Source organism: Bombus vancouverensis, chromosome 8 (assembly GCF_051014615.1).
Source record: "Bombus vancouverensis nearcticus chromosome 8, iyBomVanc1_principal, whole genome shotgun sequence".
Taxonomy (NCBI): Eukaryota; Metazoa; Arthropoda; class Insecta; order Hymenoptera; family Apidae; genus Bombus; species Bombus vancouverensis.
The window spans coordinates 16,624,891-16,644,014 of record NC_134918.1 but is presented as its reverse complement, the minus strand read 5'-3'; the positions used below and the strand labels follow the sequence as shown (position 1 = coordinate 16,644,014).

Sequence of the window (19,124 nt, the reverse complement as noted above, 5' to 3'; positions counted from 1 at the left end):
TCAATCTCAATTTTATAGAACGCTAAAACATTTTTAGCTTCTTTAAGAAATGTCCTATAACGTAAATGTCCTATAAAATGTCCTAACACGTAGAAAGGAAATAGCCATACAAAATAAGAAAAATCAATGCAAAAGAAGCAATCACTTTATTACTTTCTCAACGATTTCATACAAATTTCAGATACATTCTATATATTTTACAATTTCACATTTAATATACTTCGCATTTTGGACTGTGCTCTTTCGATATTCACTTCAATATGTCATGGTACGGAGTATTTTAAATCTATTTAATCTCTGAACAAACGCCATCGCTTTTATTGTACACACACTTTTTATTCTTTCCCTTGTTCCTACTTTTCTATCTCGCCAGTTTCTTTCTCACTTTACATTCGTCGAAACGCATCTCACGCATTCGCATATAGAATTTCGCCTAACATCTATTAAATATCATTCGAGAATGGAAAACCAAGAGACAGGTGCGATACAGATCATGACGCGCTCTTACATAATATCTCTATTATAACTTCATTTTAATATAATATCTAGCAGAAGCTGCCTTACAATCGATTAAAATCCATCGTTATAGTTGCCAGGAAAAAAATTCGAGATTCGTTACTGTTACGCTATTCCTGCGCTTCGAATACGTTTTTCTTCTTTTCCACTTTTCATTGTAAAACAATAAAAATCAAAGCATGTACTGCGTCGTTGCGAACAGAATCGGTATGGCCCAGTCCATGTTGGTTTTCGTTTTCCTTTTTTTTCACGCTTTTTTTACATTTTGTATTTTTTTGTTTACTTTCTCTTTATTCTGGCTAAAATCTATTTCAAGATTTGACAAAAACCGATACCGCGATGCAATTCGAGTGTCATGTCAAATGTTCACACAACAACGTGTTTTAGACAGAGAGGTTATAGAGAGATGAATCCGGAAACTGTAGAAATCATGTTTGATCATGTAAAAAATCCATTTACATTAATTTTGAACCTTAGGACAATATTAATGTAAAAGCATTTTAATTTACGCAAATGACTATGTTATTGTTTGTTCTATATACAGTTAATTGTCAATTACTATTATCTTCAAATTACCAATTTTTAATGTTTCTGAAACTATGCAAGATAAAGGAAAGCTTAGCTAACTCATCGTAACTAGAATTTTACGTAACTTCCAGACATAAATGGATTTGTAGAGGATTAGTAAGAATTGCACTATTTTCCTATGGGTAAAACTATTATCGAGTTGCCCGCCTGTGGAGATCGTGTTGAGGATGATGTTCATTACGTGCGAGGATCGACGACGACGACGACAACACCTGTAGTACGGTGACACTCGTCAACAATGTCTTGTCTACGCAGCACCGCGAAATACTTCATGTTCGTGTAACGTGAGTTGAGAAAACGTGAAAGTGACAAAATACTCCAACATATCTTGACAAAATCTATACGTTTCTTATAGCAATGGCTTTAGTAAAGATAGCCGTGGGAGTTTGTCCCTTTAACAAAATGGAGTTAGCGATGAATGCAAAAAACGATTGTACAAATGGATGGCAAAAAACACGGATTTTCAATACAAAGACTTCACATTTCATCACTCGTATTGGCCCTGCGACGCAAACGATGACAATTATGCATCTCAGAAAGAGGTTTTCAATGATCTTGGTACGGACGTTATAGAAAGTACCTTCGAGGGCTACAATGCCTACGGTCAGGCAGAGTCAGGAAAGACCTTTACCATGATGGGCACACCGGAAGCTCAAGGATTGATACCACGAGAGAAAACGTGAAAGTGACAAAATACCACTACGGTATGCAAACAGCCTTTGACAAAGTCTATACGTTTCTTATAGCAATGGCTTTAGTAAAGATAGCCGTGGGAGTTCGTCCCTTTAACAAAATGGAGTTAGCGATGAATGCAAAAAACGATTGTACAAATGGATGGCAAAAAAACACGGATTTTCAATACAAAGACTTCACATTTGATCACTCGTATTGGCCCTGCGACGCAAACGATGACAATTATGCATCTCAGAAAGAGGTTTTCAATGATCTTGGTACGGACGTTATAGAAAGTACCTTCGAGGGCTACAATGCCTACGGTCAGGCAGAGTCAGGAAAGACCTTTACCATGATGGGCACACCGGAAGCTCAAGGATTGATACCACGAGAGAAAACGTGAAAGTGACAAAATACCACTACGGTATGCAAACAGCCTTTGACATAGTCTATACGTTTCTTATAGCAATGGCTTTAGTAAAGATAGCCGTGGGAGTTCGTCCCTTTAACAAAATGGAGTTAGCGATGAATGCAAAAAACGATTGTACAAATGGATGGCAAAAAAACACGGATTTTCAATACAAAGACTTCACATTTGATCACTCGTATTGGCCCTGCGACGCAAACGATGACAATTATGCATCTCAGAAAGAGGTTTTCAATGATCTTGGTACGGACGTTATAGAAAGTACCTTCGAGGGCTACAATGCCTACGGTCAGGCAGAGTCAGGAAAGACCTTTACCATGATGGGCACACCGGAAGCTCAAGGATTGATACCACGAGAGAAAACGTGAAAGTGACAAAATACCACTACGGTATGCAAACAGCCTTTGACAAAGTCTATACGTTTCTTATAGCAATGGCTTTAGTAAAGATAGCCGTGGGAGTTCGTCCCTTTAACAAAATGGAGTTAGCGATGAATGCAAAAAACGATTGTACAAATGGATGGCAAAAAAACACGGATTTTCAATACAAAGACTTCACATTTGATCACTCGTATTGGCCCTGCGACGCAAACGATGACAATTATGCATCTCAGAAAGAGGTTTTCAATGATCTTGGTACGGACGTTATAGAAAGTACCTTCGAGGGCTACAATGCCTACGGTCAGGCAGAGTCAGGAAAGACCTTTACCATGATGGGCACACCGGAAGCTCAAGGATTGATACCACGAGAGAAAACGTGAAAGTGACAAAATACCACTACGGTATGCAAACAGCCTTTGACATAGTCTATACGTTTCTTATAGCAATGGCTTTAGTAAAGATAGCCGTGGGAGTTCGTCCCTTTAACAAAATGGAGTTAGCGATGAATGCAAAAAACGATTGTACAAATGGATGGCAAAAAAACACGGATTTTCAATACAAAGACTTCACATTTGATCACTCGTATTGGCCCTGCGACGCAAACGATGACAATTATGCATCTCAGAAAGAGGTTTTCAATGATCTTGGTACGGACGTTATAAAAAGTACCTTCGAGGGCTACGATGCCTACGTCTTTGCCTACAGTCAGGCAGGGACTGCAAAAACCTTTACCATGATGGGCACATCGGAAGCTCAAGGATTGATACCACGAGAGAAAACGTGAAAGTGACAAAATACCACCGCGCTACACAAACATCCTTTGACAAAATCTATACGTTTCTTATAGCAATGGCTTTAGTAAAGATAGCCGTGGGAGTTCGTCCCTTTAACAAAATGGAGTTAGCGATGAATGCAAAGATGATTGTACAAATGGATGGCAAAAAAACACGGATTTTCAATACAAAGACAGCAGGTCCAACACGCTGTTTGCCAGAATGACAGGTGCTAAAGAGAGCGGAGCGTCTTATAGAACTGAAGTATCATTCCTAGAAATACACAATGAAAGAGTGACAGATCTACTGAGACGGATCAGTCACAGTCTCATTCTCTTCGAGTGCGGGAACATCCTAAAAGAGGACCTTATGTCCTAAATCTATCAAGCCAGCGCGTGTACGACTATGCAGATATTCAGGAATGCATGGTGAGAGGTAATACGCACAGAACTGCGGTAAGCACAAACATGATCAACGCGAGCAACAAGAATCGCGCGATTTTTACGATGACGTTCGTACAAGCTGGACTATCCGAAGGCAATATGCCGTCGGAGACCGTTTCGAAGGTGTATCTTGTCGACTTGACTGGAAGCAAACATGCGAATGCAAAGGCTGCGACAGGCCAACGACTAAAAGAAGGTGCGCACATTAATAGATCATTGGTAACATTTGGTTCTGTGATATCGACGCTCGCGGAAGTTAGTTCCACAGGCGTCGCGTCTTCCTCTTATAAGCGTAATGTGTTCATACCTTATCGAGATAGTGTACGTGGTTATTAAAGGATTCGCTTGGAGGTAACTCGAAGACAATTATGATAGCTGCTATTAGTCCGGCCGACTGCAATTACCGCTAGTAATTATGCAGTGCGCTAACCGAGCGAAAAAATATTATTAATAAAACTATTATCACGATATGAGTATCAGTATTTTTACATTTTATTCTGCTTTTTTAATGCGATGATATGTTTCTATCCATGAAATAGTATTGAAACACCTGCTAAACGAATACAAGTATGTATCTAGCACTTAAGATATTAGTCTGACAGCGGAGCAAGTAGTTGCAGCGTTCTTATGGTCAGACACTACATATTCTACCAAAGAATCCGCTTCTTTACCTATTCCTATCTGCTTTTCTTGGAAAAATGAATCATAACTCTGTCTCATTTTTAAAAGAGATGATATTCAATGTTTAACAAAATATAGATCGGATGTTTAATGAAATATAAAAGTTGAAGATGATTCAATTTTTTTCTTTCTACTTGTACTTTTCATCTTTTCCTTCATATCGTAGATATCCTACATAGAGACGTTTTTGGTATTAATGAACAAACGTTTCGTGGACTTGCATAGTTTTAAAAACACCAAGGTGACAGTAGTTACAGTAGAATCACCCTGTACAATGTTTGATCGGCAAACAACCAATGGACGGAAATGAAAGACAAGGTAAACTGCATAATTTGATAATGCTAGATTGTTTCCACTGCTATTGGACCGAACTAAAGTTTGTTTGCGTGAAATAATCTACTGGAATAAGAAGAGCTTATGAAGTAATTAAAGTAATATTTATGCGAGTAATTTTCCATTAGAAGGAAAGAATCGATTTTCTATAAAACACGAAAATGATGATATTTTTAATCATCGTTTAAAATATTAAAACTTGTATAAACAAATATTTCCAGCTAAATATTATATCAAAAAATTAAATACAACGATAAAACTATAAATATAAATTACACCTCAGTTTATAGAAATAATTAAATTTTCTTTAATTAACTGACAAATTAATACAGTTCACCCAATATTTTATCCTTTCTTTTTTTCCTATAATGAAACAGACATCGTTAACAAATTGGATAATTTCAAGAATTCTCGTTCACGATAACGACATTTATCTGTCTAAACACTCGAATCGCGAACGCATTCGTAACATACATTATGTATAATATGTATGACTATTTATGAAGTGTGACTAGCTTAAAATTATGATTATATGATCGATATCTATTGTCATAAACAACGGCGAACATTTATTTATACCATTGTATGTATATTCTTCGCTGTAAACTTTTTTTCCACTAGAAACCAGTTATACTGTGCAATATTAAGCATGTGATTGTACAATCGTAACTGTGCGCAAATACCTCCAGTTCTCTGGACCACGTCTACACACAGAAGTTAGAAATCTTTCAAATACATAACAACTGCTAGAAATACATAGATATACAGAATGCTTCAAAGTAAACGTCACACAAAATAATTGCTAAATGAAACTTTTTCGTTATTTCTCTCTGTTACAAAGGGCATTCTGCTCTCGTTATTTTTTAATTTATTTAAAAGTTACTTCGTACGTGCTCTTTGTTTAATTCAATGTTTCGTTAAAATTGTTAATAATGTATAATTTTTATGAGAATTTCTTCTGTTGTTAGGAACTAATAATTTTGTTTACTTTCATTTAGCAACTATATATTTCACTCGTTTCGAAGCATCCGTTGGAAAGGGATCTCTAAAAATTCTTCAAAAAATACGATCAGTATGATATTTTCTTGAGTAGAAATCGGAATGCTGAAAAATGCTAACTAAATGTCATGGTTTTATTGCAATGTGCACGATTTTTAGAAATTCGCGAAAATTTGTATATAACAAAAATTTTGGAAGATCCTCCCGCACCAAAATTATTTAACAAAGTTAAGCTATTTTAAGTGTTATCTCTTATAAAATGTTTTACTTGATGCTTTCAATGAGAAGAATTATTTAAATATGAATCTATTCAATCAATTTATGTAAATTTAAAATTTAATATGAAATCCTAACGTCAGCAGGTGTAGTATGTGATATGCATTTCTAATGTCTACTTTCGTAATATGTAGATCAAAATCTATTTTTTTTTATCTTTTCCCGATATAAAGGCAAGCGAATTAGTAATCAATTCTAATAAATGATTTTTGCACCTAAAGTGGGATTTTCAATGTGGATAAGAGACACGTAAAATATTTGTTTCGAAACTTTTTAAACTGTATAATAAAATTTGGAACCTCATAATCCCATCACAATAGAATTTGAAGTTCCCTCTATCTTGACGAAATATTTTTTGATGTAAAAAAACTCCATAATACAAAAATCATAATTTTTATATTATGAAAACAAACAGATTTTTTCTTTTATTTCGACTAAAACACATTTCACATATTACACTGTTATATTGAAAGTGCTGTAACAAACTAGGAAATCTAATTATTCCTGAAAGCTAAAACTAACGATCTCGCGGAAGTAAATATAACTATCAATTTAATTTAAATCTAAAATGTAATGACACTACGATTTTTTTCTGCTATGCAGAAAGGATTTTTCAAAATCTGTCGAATTAAAATTCTTAAATTTTAACTATAATCATCATCGACAATAATGTTACGAAATTACTAACCATAAGAACTTGGTTCCCTGAAATACCATTCAAAGGAAGCTACTCATAATTTGATTGTATCGATTCAAATACGTCTTAAACAAATTCTAAAAGCCAAATTACCTTCAATGCAATCCTTTCTTCAATATTTCATACTATATTCTACAGATAAAATATTTATTCATGATCTAGCAATTACGGCAGTGATACGTGTCGAAAATTGCTATTGGTTAATAACAATTATCTATGGGTTTCGGAGCTGTCCAACTAAAACTGCAGTTCAAGGTACAATCGTTTATAGTAATTTTCATCTAGACGATATATACATCTACATATAGCTTTTAAAACGTTCTGCTTTCTCTAACATTTCCATTTTACATTCAACAATTCCTTCGTTAAAATTCTATTTCCATTTATTGTTTAATATATAATAATTTCTTTCATTTTCCTCTTTCTTTTTATCTTCATTATTTCTGTTTTTCTTTTGGCACCTACGTGAACAGAAAAGTTAGAAAAACTTCACGAGGTAAGAAGTTGGACAGCCTTGCATGAGATTCTAACAATCGTACAATCTAAACTGCGAACAATATCTTTTCTCTTTCCCTTTCATAAAATGTTCATCTCTTGTATCAATCATTGACTTGACATCGGTGTCTATCTATTACACAGATACAATACTCGATCGCCCTTAATAAATTATGACAGTGTTCATTTTTAATGTTAAAAAATCAAATGAAACGCTATACATACAACAATTAGCTTATAGCGAACAATTTAAAAGATATCGAGTTAAAGAATGGTTCGCGAGACTGCGTAATTATCGTTTGATGCACAGTCGAGACTTAAAAAATACATGTATATATCACTTAATTTGATACATGAATTTCTAGTTAAATTGCACTGAATGTCTCAATAGTAGCTGCGCATTAATGACTACAGATAAATGCAACAAATATGCAGAAGTAATGAGTACAATTGAATAATGTAACCATAAGACGTTAATCTAGAAAATGTTAGTACGTTATCGCTCGACACATTCAAACGTAAATCACTTTTCCGATAGTGAGTCATTCCGTAATAAATCGTGCAAGATTTGCTTCCATGGTCGTGGTGCTATTTTATAACTCACGACATTTATTGATAACAGTTTCAAAAAACAAATTCATATAAAAGTTTGATCTTCTATAAACTACTTCTTTAATTAATTAATTTAATTAATTAATTCATTCATTAAAAGACAAGTATAATATTAAATCAAAGATTAAAAGCTTAACTTTGTTATCATTATATAAATTAATTTTTATTGCATATTTCAACAAAATATTTTGATTGATCTATTTCGATTTTCTTCTCCAAAACAAAGCAGAAAATCGAACTTCCCCAGAAGTAATTTTTTGAAGTTATAAATAAATATAGAGAGCTGGAAGAAATGACGACAGTAAGTGGTTCTAATACGTTTGAATGTTTGAGGACAATTACGATAACACATTTTATGACAAATAATTTACATAAAAAAAGAAGGAATTATATATATATGTATATATATCTTCGAGTGAAAATTAATAGAAAAATAATATGATATTTAAATGTTTATTATGAATACGTACTAACTATAGTCGAACCTTTAGCTCTTCCATTCTTTGTCGTATTCTTCGCCGCATCTCCTTATATCTGAAAATTCAAACAAAAAAGAAAATATAATTTCAAAATATTCCACTTTAATTAACTCTTTGTTTCCTAATTTAAATAATAGAAAATTCATTTATTTTGAAAGATTTCAAGATGAATATTAATACAGAAATATAAGAGGACAGTATTTTTTTAAAAAATAACTCTTTAGATGAATAAAACTAGTCTAAAATATTCGAATAAAATGATCAAAATTAAGAATTATGTACATATTTAAAAAGACATACTTTTCTTTTAAAAGCAGAATCTGACGCTCCTCTTCGTAATAATAACGTTGCAATATACCGTGACACTCTACCAAAGAGAGATTAAGAAATTGCGCAACGTCAGAACTAATTTCCGGAGTCGACAATTTGTCTACTAAAAAAAGTCGCGCGACATTTTCGTGCGGACCTAATACTACACGAACCTCCAGCGGATATTCGTCATCTCTTAATCTTCTTTGCTCTATAGAAAAGAAAATTATCTTTCTCAAATAGTGATTAAGAGTAGATACGTGTTTCCTAAAATAATTTAACTCACCGCCATTATCGCGGACGACGAACAACGCAAAATTATCTGGTTTAGCATCAACTTTATATTTGTCTAACATAAGGTTGATAACTTCCTGAGTATTTACTAAACTTGTAATCCAAACGGACATTTGAGATCCATGCGGAGGTGTAAAAAAACTGGTTTCACGATTATAAAAATGTCCGTTAATTGAACAACGACGCCGCAGTCGACTACGTGATTGTCGTCGACCACCCGGGCGACGTCTAATTGCGGTGGATCCTTGTTTTCGTCGTAAAACTACGCCATCCAGCTAGAACGTATTACAAATATGCATATACAGGGAGAATAATAAATTCAAGACTATAATTGTTAAATACCTCTAGTCCACTGTCGGTCGACATTGTCATGTTATCATCTTCTCTAAATTGTAGAGAATTTACAGAATCTGTATCGCTATCAGTTCGATGTCTTTGGAGGCAATCAGGTCCGGACATCGACCGATTTAAGCCTTTTTCTATCCAACTGTCATCAGTGCTAATAGATCTATTACCGGACATATTTTTCTCTAAGTTGTCAAAGTATTCTACCCTTCGAAGCGTTTCATTTCGATTTGGTGTGCCATGGTAAATAGGCGTATCGGTACTGGAAGAACTACCTATACTGTGCGTTGGTGTACTAGTTACGCTACTATCATTACCACGGTTGCTTTGATGATTTGGACTATTTGCTTCTGAATTTTCGCGAGAATCAGATCTATCAAAACTGGATTGAGAGGAAAGAGGCAGTGGGTCGGAAGTGGTTTGCGAACTAATCGAAGGTAGATTTTCGGGCATCGTTTGGTATAATTTCTTTCCATCTTCGATTTTACGTTCAACCTGGATAATTAAAAATCAGATAAAAATAAATAAACTGAAAAATATTTAATAATCAGAAATTTTAATAACCTATATATTACCTGAAGAAGCTCATCTATTTCATCCCACTCCATGTTCTTAACGTCTAGTTTCATTGGTAAAGTGAGGCTCTTAAGATGATCAGGTGAGGTTGGTACAGACTTTGTTTCAGTTTCTGCGTCTTGCTCACAAGTTTCTTTTACACAATCTTCCTCTTTTTCTTCATCTTCTATACTCTATTGGCAGAATTTACAAGATATACGAACATATAAAATATTTTAAGCATCCCTTTTCATATAAAAATATATACACACATCAGAAACACTACGTCTACATGAATTTCTATTACGAGCTGTAACTACTGTGCGTTGATCATCATCTTCTTTTAAATGAATCACTCCTCTGACACCCCAATAAATACGAAGTGCACCTTCCAGTATCAATCTTCCATTAACCTGTTAAAAAATAATATTAATTATATGTTGATCTATATTTTCTTAAGCATAAATATAAGATAAATACCTCACGGCTTCTTATTCCACCACTTTTGCCTTCATAATACTGGTTGAAAACCTTCAACTTTGATTCCAAGTGTGATCTAAGTATGAAAAATTATAACAATATAAAACTTAATGTAATAATATAATATGTTTAATAGTGTGGTGTCGTGGAAAATTAAAATATTAATTTTTTCCCGATTACTTACAATTTATTAATAATGAATTGAATATACAGGTATTAATTGGACAGAAAACGATGTTTGTTTAACTGAAACTAAATGCGATACTCGTATCTATCTCAAATAACCTTACAGTTATTTGGCAACTCTCGTCACAACGAATCTAATACTCTCTCTCTCTCTCTCTCTCTCTCTCTCTCTCACTAGCAACTCTAACAACTCTACAACACTGACAACTCGATCAACTCTAACGACTCTACTCTTCGATGACTCAATTAGCTCTCTCAACAATACTCTTCGACGTCTCGATCAACTCTGACTCTCGCAACACACTCGCTTTTCGACTCGCATACCCTGACCTCTCGGTCATCGCTCCTTGAACCCAAAACCGTCCTTCTGCTCTAGCGTTGTTTATTGTTTTTCTCGTATTTCTGCACGCTCATGTTTTGCAAGAACTAGGTGACTTTGGTCACATAGGCGCTCTTCAATGTAAACAAACCACAGAAGGACAATGACACGGTTTTTTCTATTTTCAACCGATCTCTAATCAAACTCTTTTCTTTTACGATACCACAATAGTATGGTATTAAATAAAACACATTGTTTTGAACTACATACCTGGGTAATGATGGCCGAGCTTCTTTTTTCCCAAAACTTGTATGTGATTCAACTCTTGTTCCATGACCAAATAATTGTGGCCCAAAAAGAGCTCCGTAACATGGTACATGACAATATGGTACACCTTTATGCTACATAATAGTTTTTAAAAAGAAAATATAAATTTTGTTATAAGATTATTAAGTAAAAGTTAACAGTAATATATTAAAAATGAAATATTTAAAGTGGTGGTACAAAATTAGATAGATTAAATATTTAAATATGACTAATAATATTACAATATTTAATTAACAATTTTATAAAATATACAATATTGTACCTCTGCATGCTGGCCTGGATTCAAGCGTTTCCCACATTCTTCGCATCTTAAACATTCTGGATGCCAGTCATATCCCAATGATTGCTTCCGTTCAGCTAAAGTCACAGTTTTTCAAAATATTTTGTACAAAATAAACAAATATATTTATGATCTATTTGTACAAAATACTCACTTTATTTGTAAAACTTTACAGTATTACACAAAGCACATATAATTTTATAATCAATTGAGATTTCACTAATCCTTTAATAAACATATTTTCTTAAGTTTTATTTAATACATGCATTTTGTTTTTATAAATAATAAATTATTAACTTATAAATTGGCATATTAAAATATTTGTTTAAATTAGTATATAAAATACATAAATAAATTTTTATTTTCAACTGTAGTATTTTTTTTCATATTTAAAATATTAAAACCGTTATTTTAAACGTTTGAAATATCAAAATATTACAAACGACAATAAACAATTAATCTTTTAATTTAAAAAATAATTTCTTAATAATAACAAAGAGCTTGGTTAAAATGCAGAAAAATAATAATAAAATAATATTTTTAATAAAATATATACGAGTAACATGACAGTTATACAGACAAAAAATTAATCAACTCATTATAATGACAGGAAACGGTACTTGTCAAAATTATTACGCCTTTTTAATATATGCGAAGATTGAAACTAACCGAAATATACTGGTTTCCCACATTTATGGCACTTCCACATGACGGCAGACTCTTGTAATATCCATAAAATAATAGAAATTAACTCTCACGAGATTCTAATCCATTTTGTTTATACTATATGAATAGGCCTATTGAAAATGACATGCGGGTTAATTAAAGATGTTACTAGTAAGGCAACCTTCGCTGAATAATAAATAGTTCCCCTGCGGGTTCGAAAACTTATCAAGCACTTGACTTACATTTTTTCACTAAAATCATAGAGTACAAAGTAGAAAGGAAACTGAAAGTACTAAGTGCTTGCACATCATTCATTCATGGATCATTATTAAATATTCTGATATTTGGATAACATTACAATGTAGGTACTCTATTAAAGAATTATGTTAAACATTTTTAAGTAATATATTTCTTCTCTTATTTATTAATTGTAAATAGTAACATATACAAATACAACGTGGAATTGATTAATCGGTAGTGATACTACATCATATACATAGTTACATTATAAATTACATTATTACAAGTACAAAGTACATGCTTCAATTCTTGCTTTCTAATGTATTAATATCATAACATTTATTTGTAGCTTTTATAGCTTTTATTTGAAACATATTACATAATTCACATTATATTATAAATTACTAATTATTACAAATACATGAAAGAAACTGTATTGTTCATTATGGCGTGTTTTTATATTCATATGGTATTTACATAAATTAAGAAGTCTTCTTTCTTAAACTCATCAAGTTGTTGAAATAATATATTATAACTTCAATAATTTATTATTTGATGAAGATTTGTTTAGAATTTTATTGAAAGTCGATTGTATTTTTAGTAGTCTCTTTTTAAGATATATAATTTAGTATGTGAAATATAGTATAATAATTATTATAAATAACAAACTTTATTTTTAAAATAATACAAAAAATACTATTTAAAAATATTAATAAATTTATCAAAAATTGATTTGGAAAATAAGGAAACTTTATAGATATAAATCAATTCCAAATATTTCTTTTAGTAAAGCCAATACATAAAACTTTTAATGTTAAATATCCTGTTGATAATGATTCGATAAATAATATGTTTCGTTCAAGAAGATAATTCAAATTTAATCATAGTGATAAATATCATCCTTTATGTTCTTTCATGAGGACAGCCATGATGGCGCGCTCAAATTCAATGGAAAATTCATAATTATACCGGCTTTTTGAAACGAGGAATTTATGTATATCATCTTTATTCCTTGATAAAAATACGTATTTGAAAAGTTGAATAGTTGAGAACGTGAAAAATATTCACGTAAATGTTATTATTATTAAAAATATAAAAGTTTAACTATTACGTTAAGTTTGTTGGCAAGAATTTTGAGTTGCTCAATTTGTACGGTTTTATCAAGAAACTGGAGGTTAACCGTTACAAGTAAATAAAATGATACAGATGAATAAAAAAGGATGCAAAGAATTGCTAATGCAGAGAATGTTCTTAGCTATAATCTCCAGTATAATGGTACAATTTTTACTTGTGACTTGCTTACTTTTAATTACAAATTTAAATACAGATTATATGTCATGGATTCAAAACACATGGACAGCGATAACCTCTTTTCGAATGTGGAGTTATTTCTGTATTCTTGCTACCGTTACATTTTTTCAAGGAGTTATTTGTAGCAAAAGTTATTCTAACATTCCACCCTACTCAAAAAGTAGGTTTATTAAATTTTTTGGAATATTCACATATCAAAATATTTTGATGGGTATCCTGCACATTATCATTGGTGGTCTCCTTGTTTGGTTGCATTTATCAATCAAAGGAGGCAAATATGGTTTTTTAATGACAGAATGTAACATAATTAATGGAATGTGTTTAATGGAAGAACATTACTTTTTATTCTTAAGTGGATTTTGGAGTGGATTATATTTTTTCTTGAAGATTAGTATCTTCCATATGAAATATTTAAAATTTCCTATCATATCTTCATCAAAGCTTTTTCGATTTAAAGCAGGAATCAGCTCTCTGCTTCCATCATTAATGGCTGAATGCATATGGCCAACTCTATATTATTTAATTGGTTATTATTTCTTGGGTCCTTATTGCTGTTCTACAATATTATTTTTGTCATCCTTACAATTAGAAAGTGAACCATTGAGTAGCATTCCTAGCTTGCTGAATCTGTCATTGATTTTTCAATTATGGTTGTACCAACTGATGTTTGTATTAACAATTAACAGTATGTATTTACTATTTGAAATATATTTGACAGAATGGGTTCCTTTCGAATTCAAACAAAGTAATGTATTTAATACTGCTGAATCTGGAGTGACACTTGCTGAGGCATTATCTACAGACAAAGTGCCAATAATGCAACATTTAGGCTATTTAGATTTAATTACAATAGCACAAAAGGATAAAGCAAGAAGAGGTGTATTATTCACACTCAGTCAACCTGGAGGTCATCCTTACAATTGGAACTGTGTTATAGAAAGATGTACTGGTCTCATCAAAAAATTTTCTGATGATCTCAGCACAGCATGCATTAAACCTCAGGAACCAAAACTACCTTCTGGTGCTCCAAGTTCAACAATGACAGATGTTAGTGCATTTCAGAAACAATATATGTATCGTATGCGCAGTTTAATAAAAGAAGAAGTACAAACCTGTACAGAACAAAGTAATATAAAAAAAGATGTTGACAATGAACTGTTTATTCAAAAATTCGTAAAAACAAGATGGAACAACTTTCTCGCATACTTACTTTCTAAACCACTTATTTCATATGTTTTTGGTGAAATAGAGGGCGGTAAAGTGTGTCATATTTTATTTAATGGACAGACGATAATCTGGGCTGCGGATGCAATTTCATCTTTAGCTGTATTATCATTAAATGAAGATTCTTATGGAATTGCTCAAAAAGATCTACCACTTATAATCAATACTTTACTTGCATTGAAGCAAGCTCTTGATAAATTACAAAAATCAAATATTATGGCAAAGAAACAATATGGAGATGATAAATTTATTAAACAAATCTTTCATTCTTTACGTGCTGCAGCAAAACGAAGTCTTTATAGAATAGTTACATGTTTTGAAATTTATATAGGAGATTTAGGATTAGAAACAACAACAGTGGAACAGTTACATAGCTTTCTTGTTTATAGGGAATAAATTCTCGTTGTTCATTGCAAACTTTAATGTATGTATATATATATATAAATAACTTTTACTTGTATCTACATAAAATATTTTTTAGTATCAAAATATGTCAATGATTGTAAGATTATTTTTGTAATTGTTATATTTATATACACAAACAAATTATACTTGTGATTAATCTTTTCTATCTTTTCTATTTAACTTTACTTAACTGTGGTTTACTGTATAGGAATAATTTGTAAAATGTCGCAATAAATTATTTTTCAAACATCTATAATTATTCGATCAATGTACCTTAAAAATATGTTTTGTGATGGTCATATTGCAAAAACATTTAAATTTTACATTTAAAAATTACATAAAAAATAACACGTCATTTTTATTACAATAAAATAATTACATCTTCTTCAAAGCTTGTACAATACTTAGATTATGAAAGAATTTAGTTCTTAATATAAACCAAGACTTTAATTGTATATCGTGTAATATGTCTAAATAATTTCTTAACGTTTCGTCTTTTGCTATTGTTGTTCCGTGGTATTTCAAAAATACGGCTAGGTAAGCTTGTGCTAATTCAAAATTTATTCTCTTTTCCATCATATGATATATCATTTTCATAAAGTGAAGTAATAAAGTATTTGATGTTTTTTCATCTGCTGAAAATGATTGAATTTCGAAATCGATAGAACTAGGACTCATATTTTTGAATTTTTCAATAACTTCTTCAAGTTGTGGATCTTCCATAGACAGTAAGGATTTCGCAAACAAAGTGAGATTTTGTAACTCAGGATGAATAATCAATTTCTTATTGACTTCGGCATCTTTAACACTCGAAAGGTCAAATTTCAATTCCAAGGATGGAATCGTTGGCAGAAAGAAAGGTGCACTTTCCGGTACCTCTGGCGGTTTTTTCGGTTTGTTCTTTTTTCTTACGATATCGATATTTAATAGATTCTGCCACCTCGAGTGAGCTAAACCGGACATTGTAATAAGATTATCCTGAAGTTGTGCTGGAGAAACATAATCCAATTCTGGTTCAGTAAGTTCATCTTCATTAGTAACAGTATCTTCTATCATTGAGCCAGGTAGACCAATCGTTGGAATCGGATCGTTTTTGTTTACTCCTTTCAAAGAAATGTGGGAATACAAGGTACGATTTGACCATAAATATATACCTAAGTTACATACATGTGCTGTAGCAAGAAATTCACCAGTAGGTGAAAAACTTAATGACGTGCATGCTTCTGGTACCTAAAACATTATATTCAGTTAATATTTCTAAATTAGATCAATAATTAAGTTTTACTAACATATATTATATATACCTGAAAAATGTCTATTAAATTAGAGGAAGGAATATCCCATATGCGAATTGTACAATCCATAGATGCTGTTACTAGCCATCTAGAGTCAGGGTTAAAACATGCGTCTGTTAATCGCGCTTTATGTCCTTTAAAACGTCGGACAATTCTTTTAGTGTCAAGATCTAGTAATATAATAGTAAAATCTTCCAATGCTATGGCTATAAGGGAACTATCATTATGATATCGTAACCATTCAACTGGTTCATCCAACATCATTTTAGTTACTGAATCAGGACCTCCTTAAAATTATAATATGCAATTAATTATATTTTCACATGTGTATCATGAAATATAGTTATTTCTTTTACCTGTTTTTGGTTTAAATCTCCAAAACTTTATAAATGCATCACTTCCGGCAGTGATTACAGTTTGATTTAAAGGATCTACCATTACACCTTTCACAGGACCTTGATGTGCTCCTTTATCAGTACCATAGCTAGCTCTGTGAATTCCTGATTGTATATTAAATCTTTCTACATGGCCACTATTATATCCAATAATAACAAAATCTCCACATTTTGTTATACATACACAAGTTGCAATAATGTTATGATTGCTTTTAAAGTTTTCTAGGATTAATTTGTGTTCTCCCATTTTTGCCTTATTAGAAGACCATGTACTGACTGTACCCAAACCCGAATGTGTTGCTGCAATGTTATCCCATTCTTTTTCTCTTGTTAATTCTATAGCAAAATTAGTAATCGGTGGCATTAATAAAGGATCTTCAATAAGTCTTCCTCTTTTCCTTGCAGCTTTTCTGTTGAATGATGCTTTTCCAAAGCTTTTATTCAACATTTCCGTAATTGTAGAAAACATCCTCAAAGAAGAATCATTTCCAGCTGTTAATATATTGTTGCCATCATTTCCATAAAAACGAACAATATTAGGAGGTTCTGAATGACCTTCTCTAATTCTTAAAAGTCTTCCAGCTCCATCAGCTAAGTCGAATATCCATAACTTTATAGAATTGTCAGAAGAAGAAGTTACTAACAATGGTTCATTGGGTAAATATTTTAATCCTGTAACACCCTTAGAATGAGCTTTAAGGAGTTGGCTTTCAACTTTACGTTGCTCTAAGTTCCAAAATACAATGTGACCGTCTAAACTTCCTGTGGCCATTATTGGATGCTCATCTGTTCGGAAACTAATGGATATTACACAACCCCAATCTTGAACTAATTCAAAAAGTGTTTCATCAAGCTTCAAATTATGTAATATAATTCTCCCGTTTCTTAAACCTATTGCTGCAACGTCTATTGCAGGTGCCTGTTCAAGTGCAGTTACTGGTGTATTCCAGCCTTTAAACGTATAAATTAATTTTACAACTCTCAAATTCCATAACTGCAGTTGACCTTGTTCACTTCCAAATAATATTTTGTTTATATAGGTGTTAGGATGTATTATTGTTGTAATGTTGAAGTGGTTTTTACTGAAATCAAGTTCTGTTATTAGTTCTTCTGTTCTAATATCCCACAGTTTAACATTGTTGTTCTCATCAATAGATATTAAATTAGGACCAAAAGGTAACAGAATATGCACTGTGTAGTTATGTCCTTTATAAGTATGTCTTATCTCTCCTCCTCTCCGCCAAGCGTATATTTCTTTTCCACATGCTGTAAAAGTGTGATAAGGGTCTCCCGCGAGACATGTAATTTCACCTGGATGCGTTTTTGATATGCTAAGAAGCGTGAAATGTGTACAACTGTACGTAAGAAACGTATCACCGACACATGTTGATATAAGATTTTCTTTTCGCCTTGTAATATATCTTGTTATAAGAGGAATGTGATTACTGACATATCCTAATGCGCGATTCTTGGCAAATATTTTACTGTGTCCCATTGTCTCTTTTTATTTTACGTCGAAACTAATATTTATATACACTTAAAAAATAAGGTTAGAATATACAGCCATGCTTTTGAAATAATATAGCTATGGGCGCGTCCACGTTGTAAAGCATAAACTATGTGTTTAATGAGAGTGATTCTTATTGTTTGAAGATTTTGTTTTTGATACGTATATTTTAAATTTATATAAACTTCACTTATAAATTAATATTCACTTATCACTTATAAGACACTGACTAGAATACTGGTGCAAGAGTGACTCTTGGTGATGTTGCAGTCGTATCTGATTCACATAAAGCGTGTCACGGTGATTACCAGGCGGTCATTCCAAATCCCGAACAACAGTATAATTTAATTTTCTATGTAATGCAATAAAAAACAAATATTATGCAATGTTAATTAGATTTTGTTGAAATGTACATAAAATAAAGAAACAAAAATTATTAAATAATATAATTTCTTATTTATTTGAAACAATCATTAGTATAATTATTTGCTTGCACGAAACAAGGCTAAAATTTTTATATTTTTGTCACAGCAGCGATTTAACAATTTGTAGAAAAAATTGTTTTGTATTTATAATATTCTTAAATATGTTGTAACAAGTACATAAGTAACGATT

General features: G+C 31.9%; 7 protein-coding genes and 1 pseudogene across 8 annotated transcripts; 6 read left to right on the top strand and 2 right to left on the bottom strand.

Annotated features, from left to right (window-relative positions):
* Nucleotides 1-123: 123 nt before the first annotated feature.
* Rassf (Ras association family member) lies at nucleotides 124-12,330 on the bottom strand. Its single transcript, XM_033339398.2, has 10 exons — nucleotides 12,136-12,330; nucleotides 11,449-11,543; nucleotides 11,130-11,260; nucleotides 10,355-10,430; nucleotides 10,147-10,287; nucleotides 9,895-10,068; nucleotides 9,317-9,814; nucleotides 8,967-9,249; nucleotides 8,672-8,891; nucleotides 124-8,426 (listed from the first exon to the last, which is right to left on the bottom strand). The coding sequence occupies exons 1-10, from the start codon at nucleotides 12,173-12,175 to the stop codon at nucleotides 8,366-8,368; spliced, it is 1,719 nt and encodes a 572-aa protein (XP_033195289.1). The 5' UTR covers nucleotides 12,176-12,330; the 3' UTR covers nucleotides 124-8,365.
* LOC143303121 (kinesin-like protein Klp98A) lies at nucleotides 1,853-2,179 on the top strand. The gene has a single exon (XM_076621181.1). The coding sequence runs from the start codon at nucleotides 1,853-1,855 to the stop codon at nucleotides 2,177-2,179; it is 327 nt and encodes a 108-aa protein (XP_076477296.1).
* LOC143303120 (kinesin-like protein Klp98A) lies at nucleotides 2,245-2,571 on the top strand. Its single transcript, XM_076621180.1, has one exon. The coding sequence runs from the start codon at nucleotides 2,245-2,247 to the stop codon at nucleotides 2,569-2,571; it is 327 nt and encodes a 108-aa protein (XP_076477295.1).
* On the top strand, nucleotides 2,637-2,963 carry LOC143303119 (kinesin-like protein Klp98A). The gene has a single exon (XM_076621179.1). The coding sequence runs from the start codon at nucleotides 2,637-2,639 to the stop codon at nucleotides 2,961-2,963; it is 327 nt and encodes a 108-aa protein (XP_076477294.1).
* On the top strand, nucleotides 3,029-3,367 carry LOC143303118 (kinesin-like protein Klp98A). Its single transcript, XM_076621178.1, has one exon. The coding sequence runs from the start codon at nucleotides 3,029-3,031 to the stop codon at nucleotides 3,365-3,367; it is 339 nt and encodes a 112-aa protein (XP_076477293.1).
* Nucleotides 3,433-4,135, top strand: LOC143303117 (kinesin-like protein Klp98A pseudogene; annotated as a pseudogene).
* A 901-nt stretch (nucleotides 12,331-13,231) lies between the features above and the next one.
* Ndc1 (Nuclear division cycle 1) lies at nucleotides 13,232-15,453 on the top strand. 2 transcript variants are annotated; one of them, XM_076620670.1, is made up of 2 exons: nucleotides 13,236-13,843; nucleotides 14,402-15,453. In XM_076620670.1, the coding sequence occupies exons 1-2, from the start codon at nucleotides 13,570-13,572 to the stop codon at nucleotides 15,301-15,303; spliced, it is 1,176 nt and encodes a 391-aa protein (XP_076476785.1). In that variant the 5' UTR covers nucleotides 13,236-13,569; the 3' UTR covers nucleotides 15,304-15,453. The 2 variants fall into 2 exon arrangements, with proteins under 2 accessions (XP_033195288.1, XP_076476785.1); XM_033339397.2 differs by having other exon boundaries at nucleotides 13,232-15,453.
* Nucleotides 15,454-15,645: 192 nt separating this feature from the next.
* Nucleotides 15,646-18,757, bottom strand: LOC117159505 (WD repeat-containing protein 36). The gene is made up of 3 exons (XM_033339399.2): nucleotides 16,964-18,757; nucleotides 16,617-16,894; nucleotides 15,646-16,542 (listed from the first exon to the last, which is right to left on the bottom strand). The coding sequence occupies exons 1-3, from the start codon at nucleotides 18,495-18,497 to the stop codon at nucleotides 15,688-15,690; spliced, it is 2,667 nt and encodes an 888-aa protein (XP_033195290.1). The 5' UTR covers nucleotides 18,498-18,757; the 3' UTR covers nucleotides 15,646-15,687.
* Between the last annotated feature and the right edge of the window lie 367 nt (nucleotides 18,758-19,124).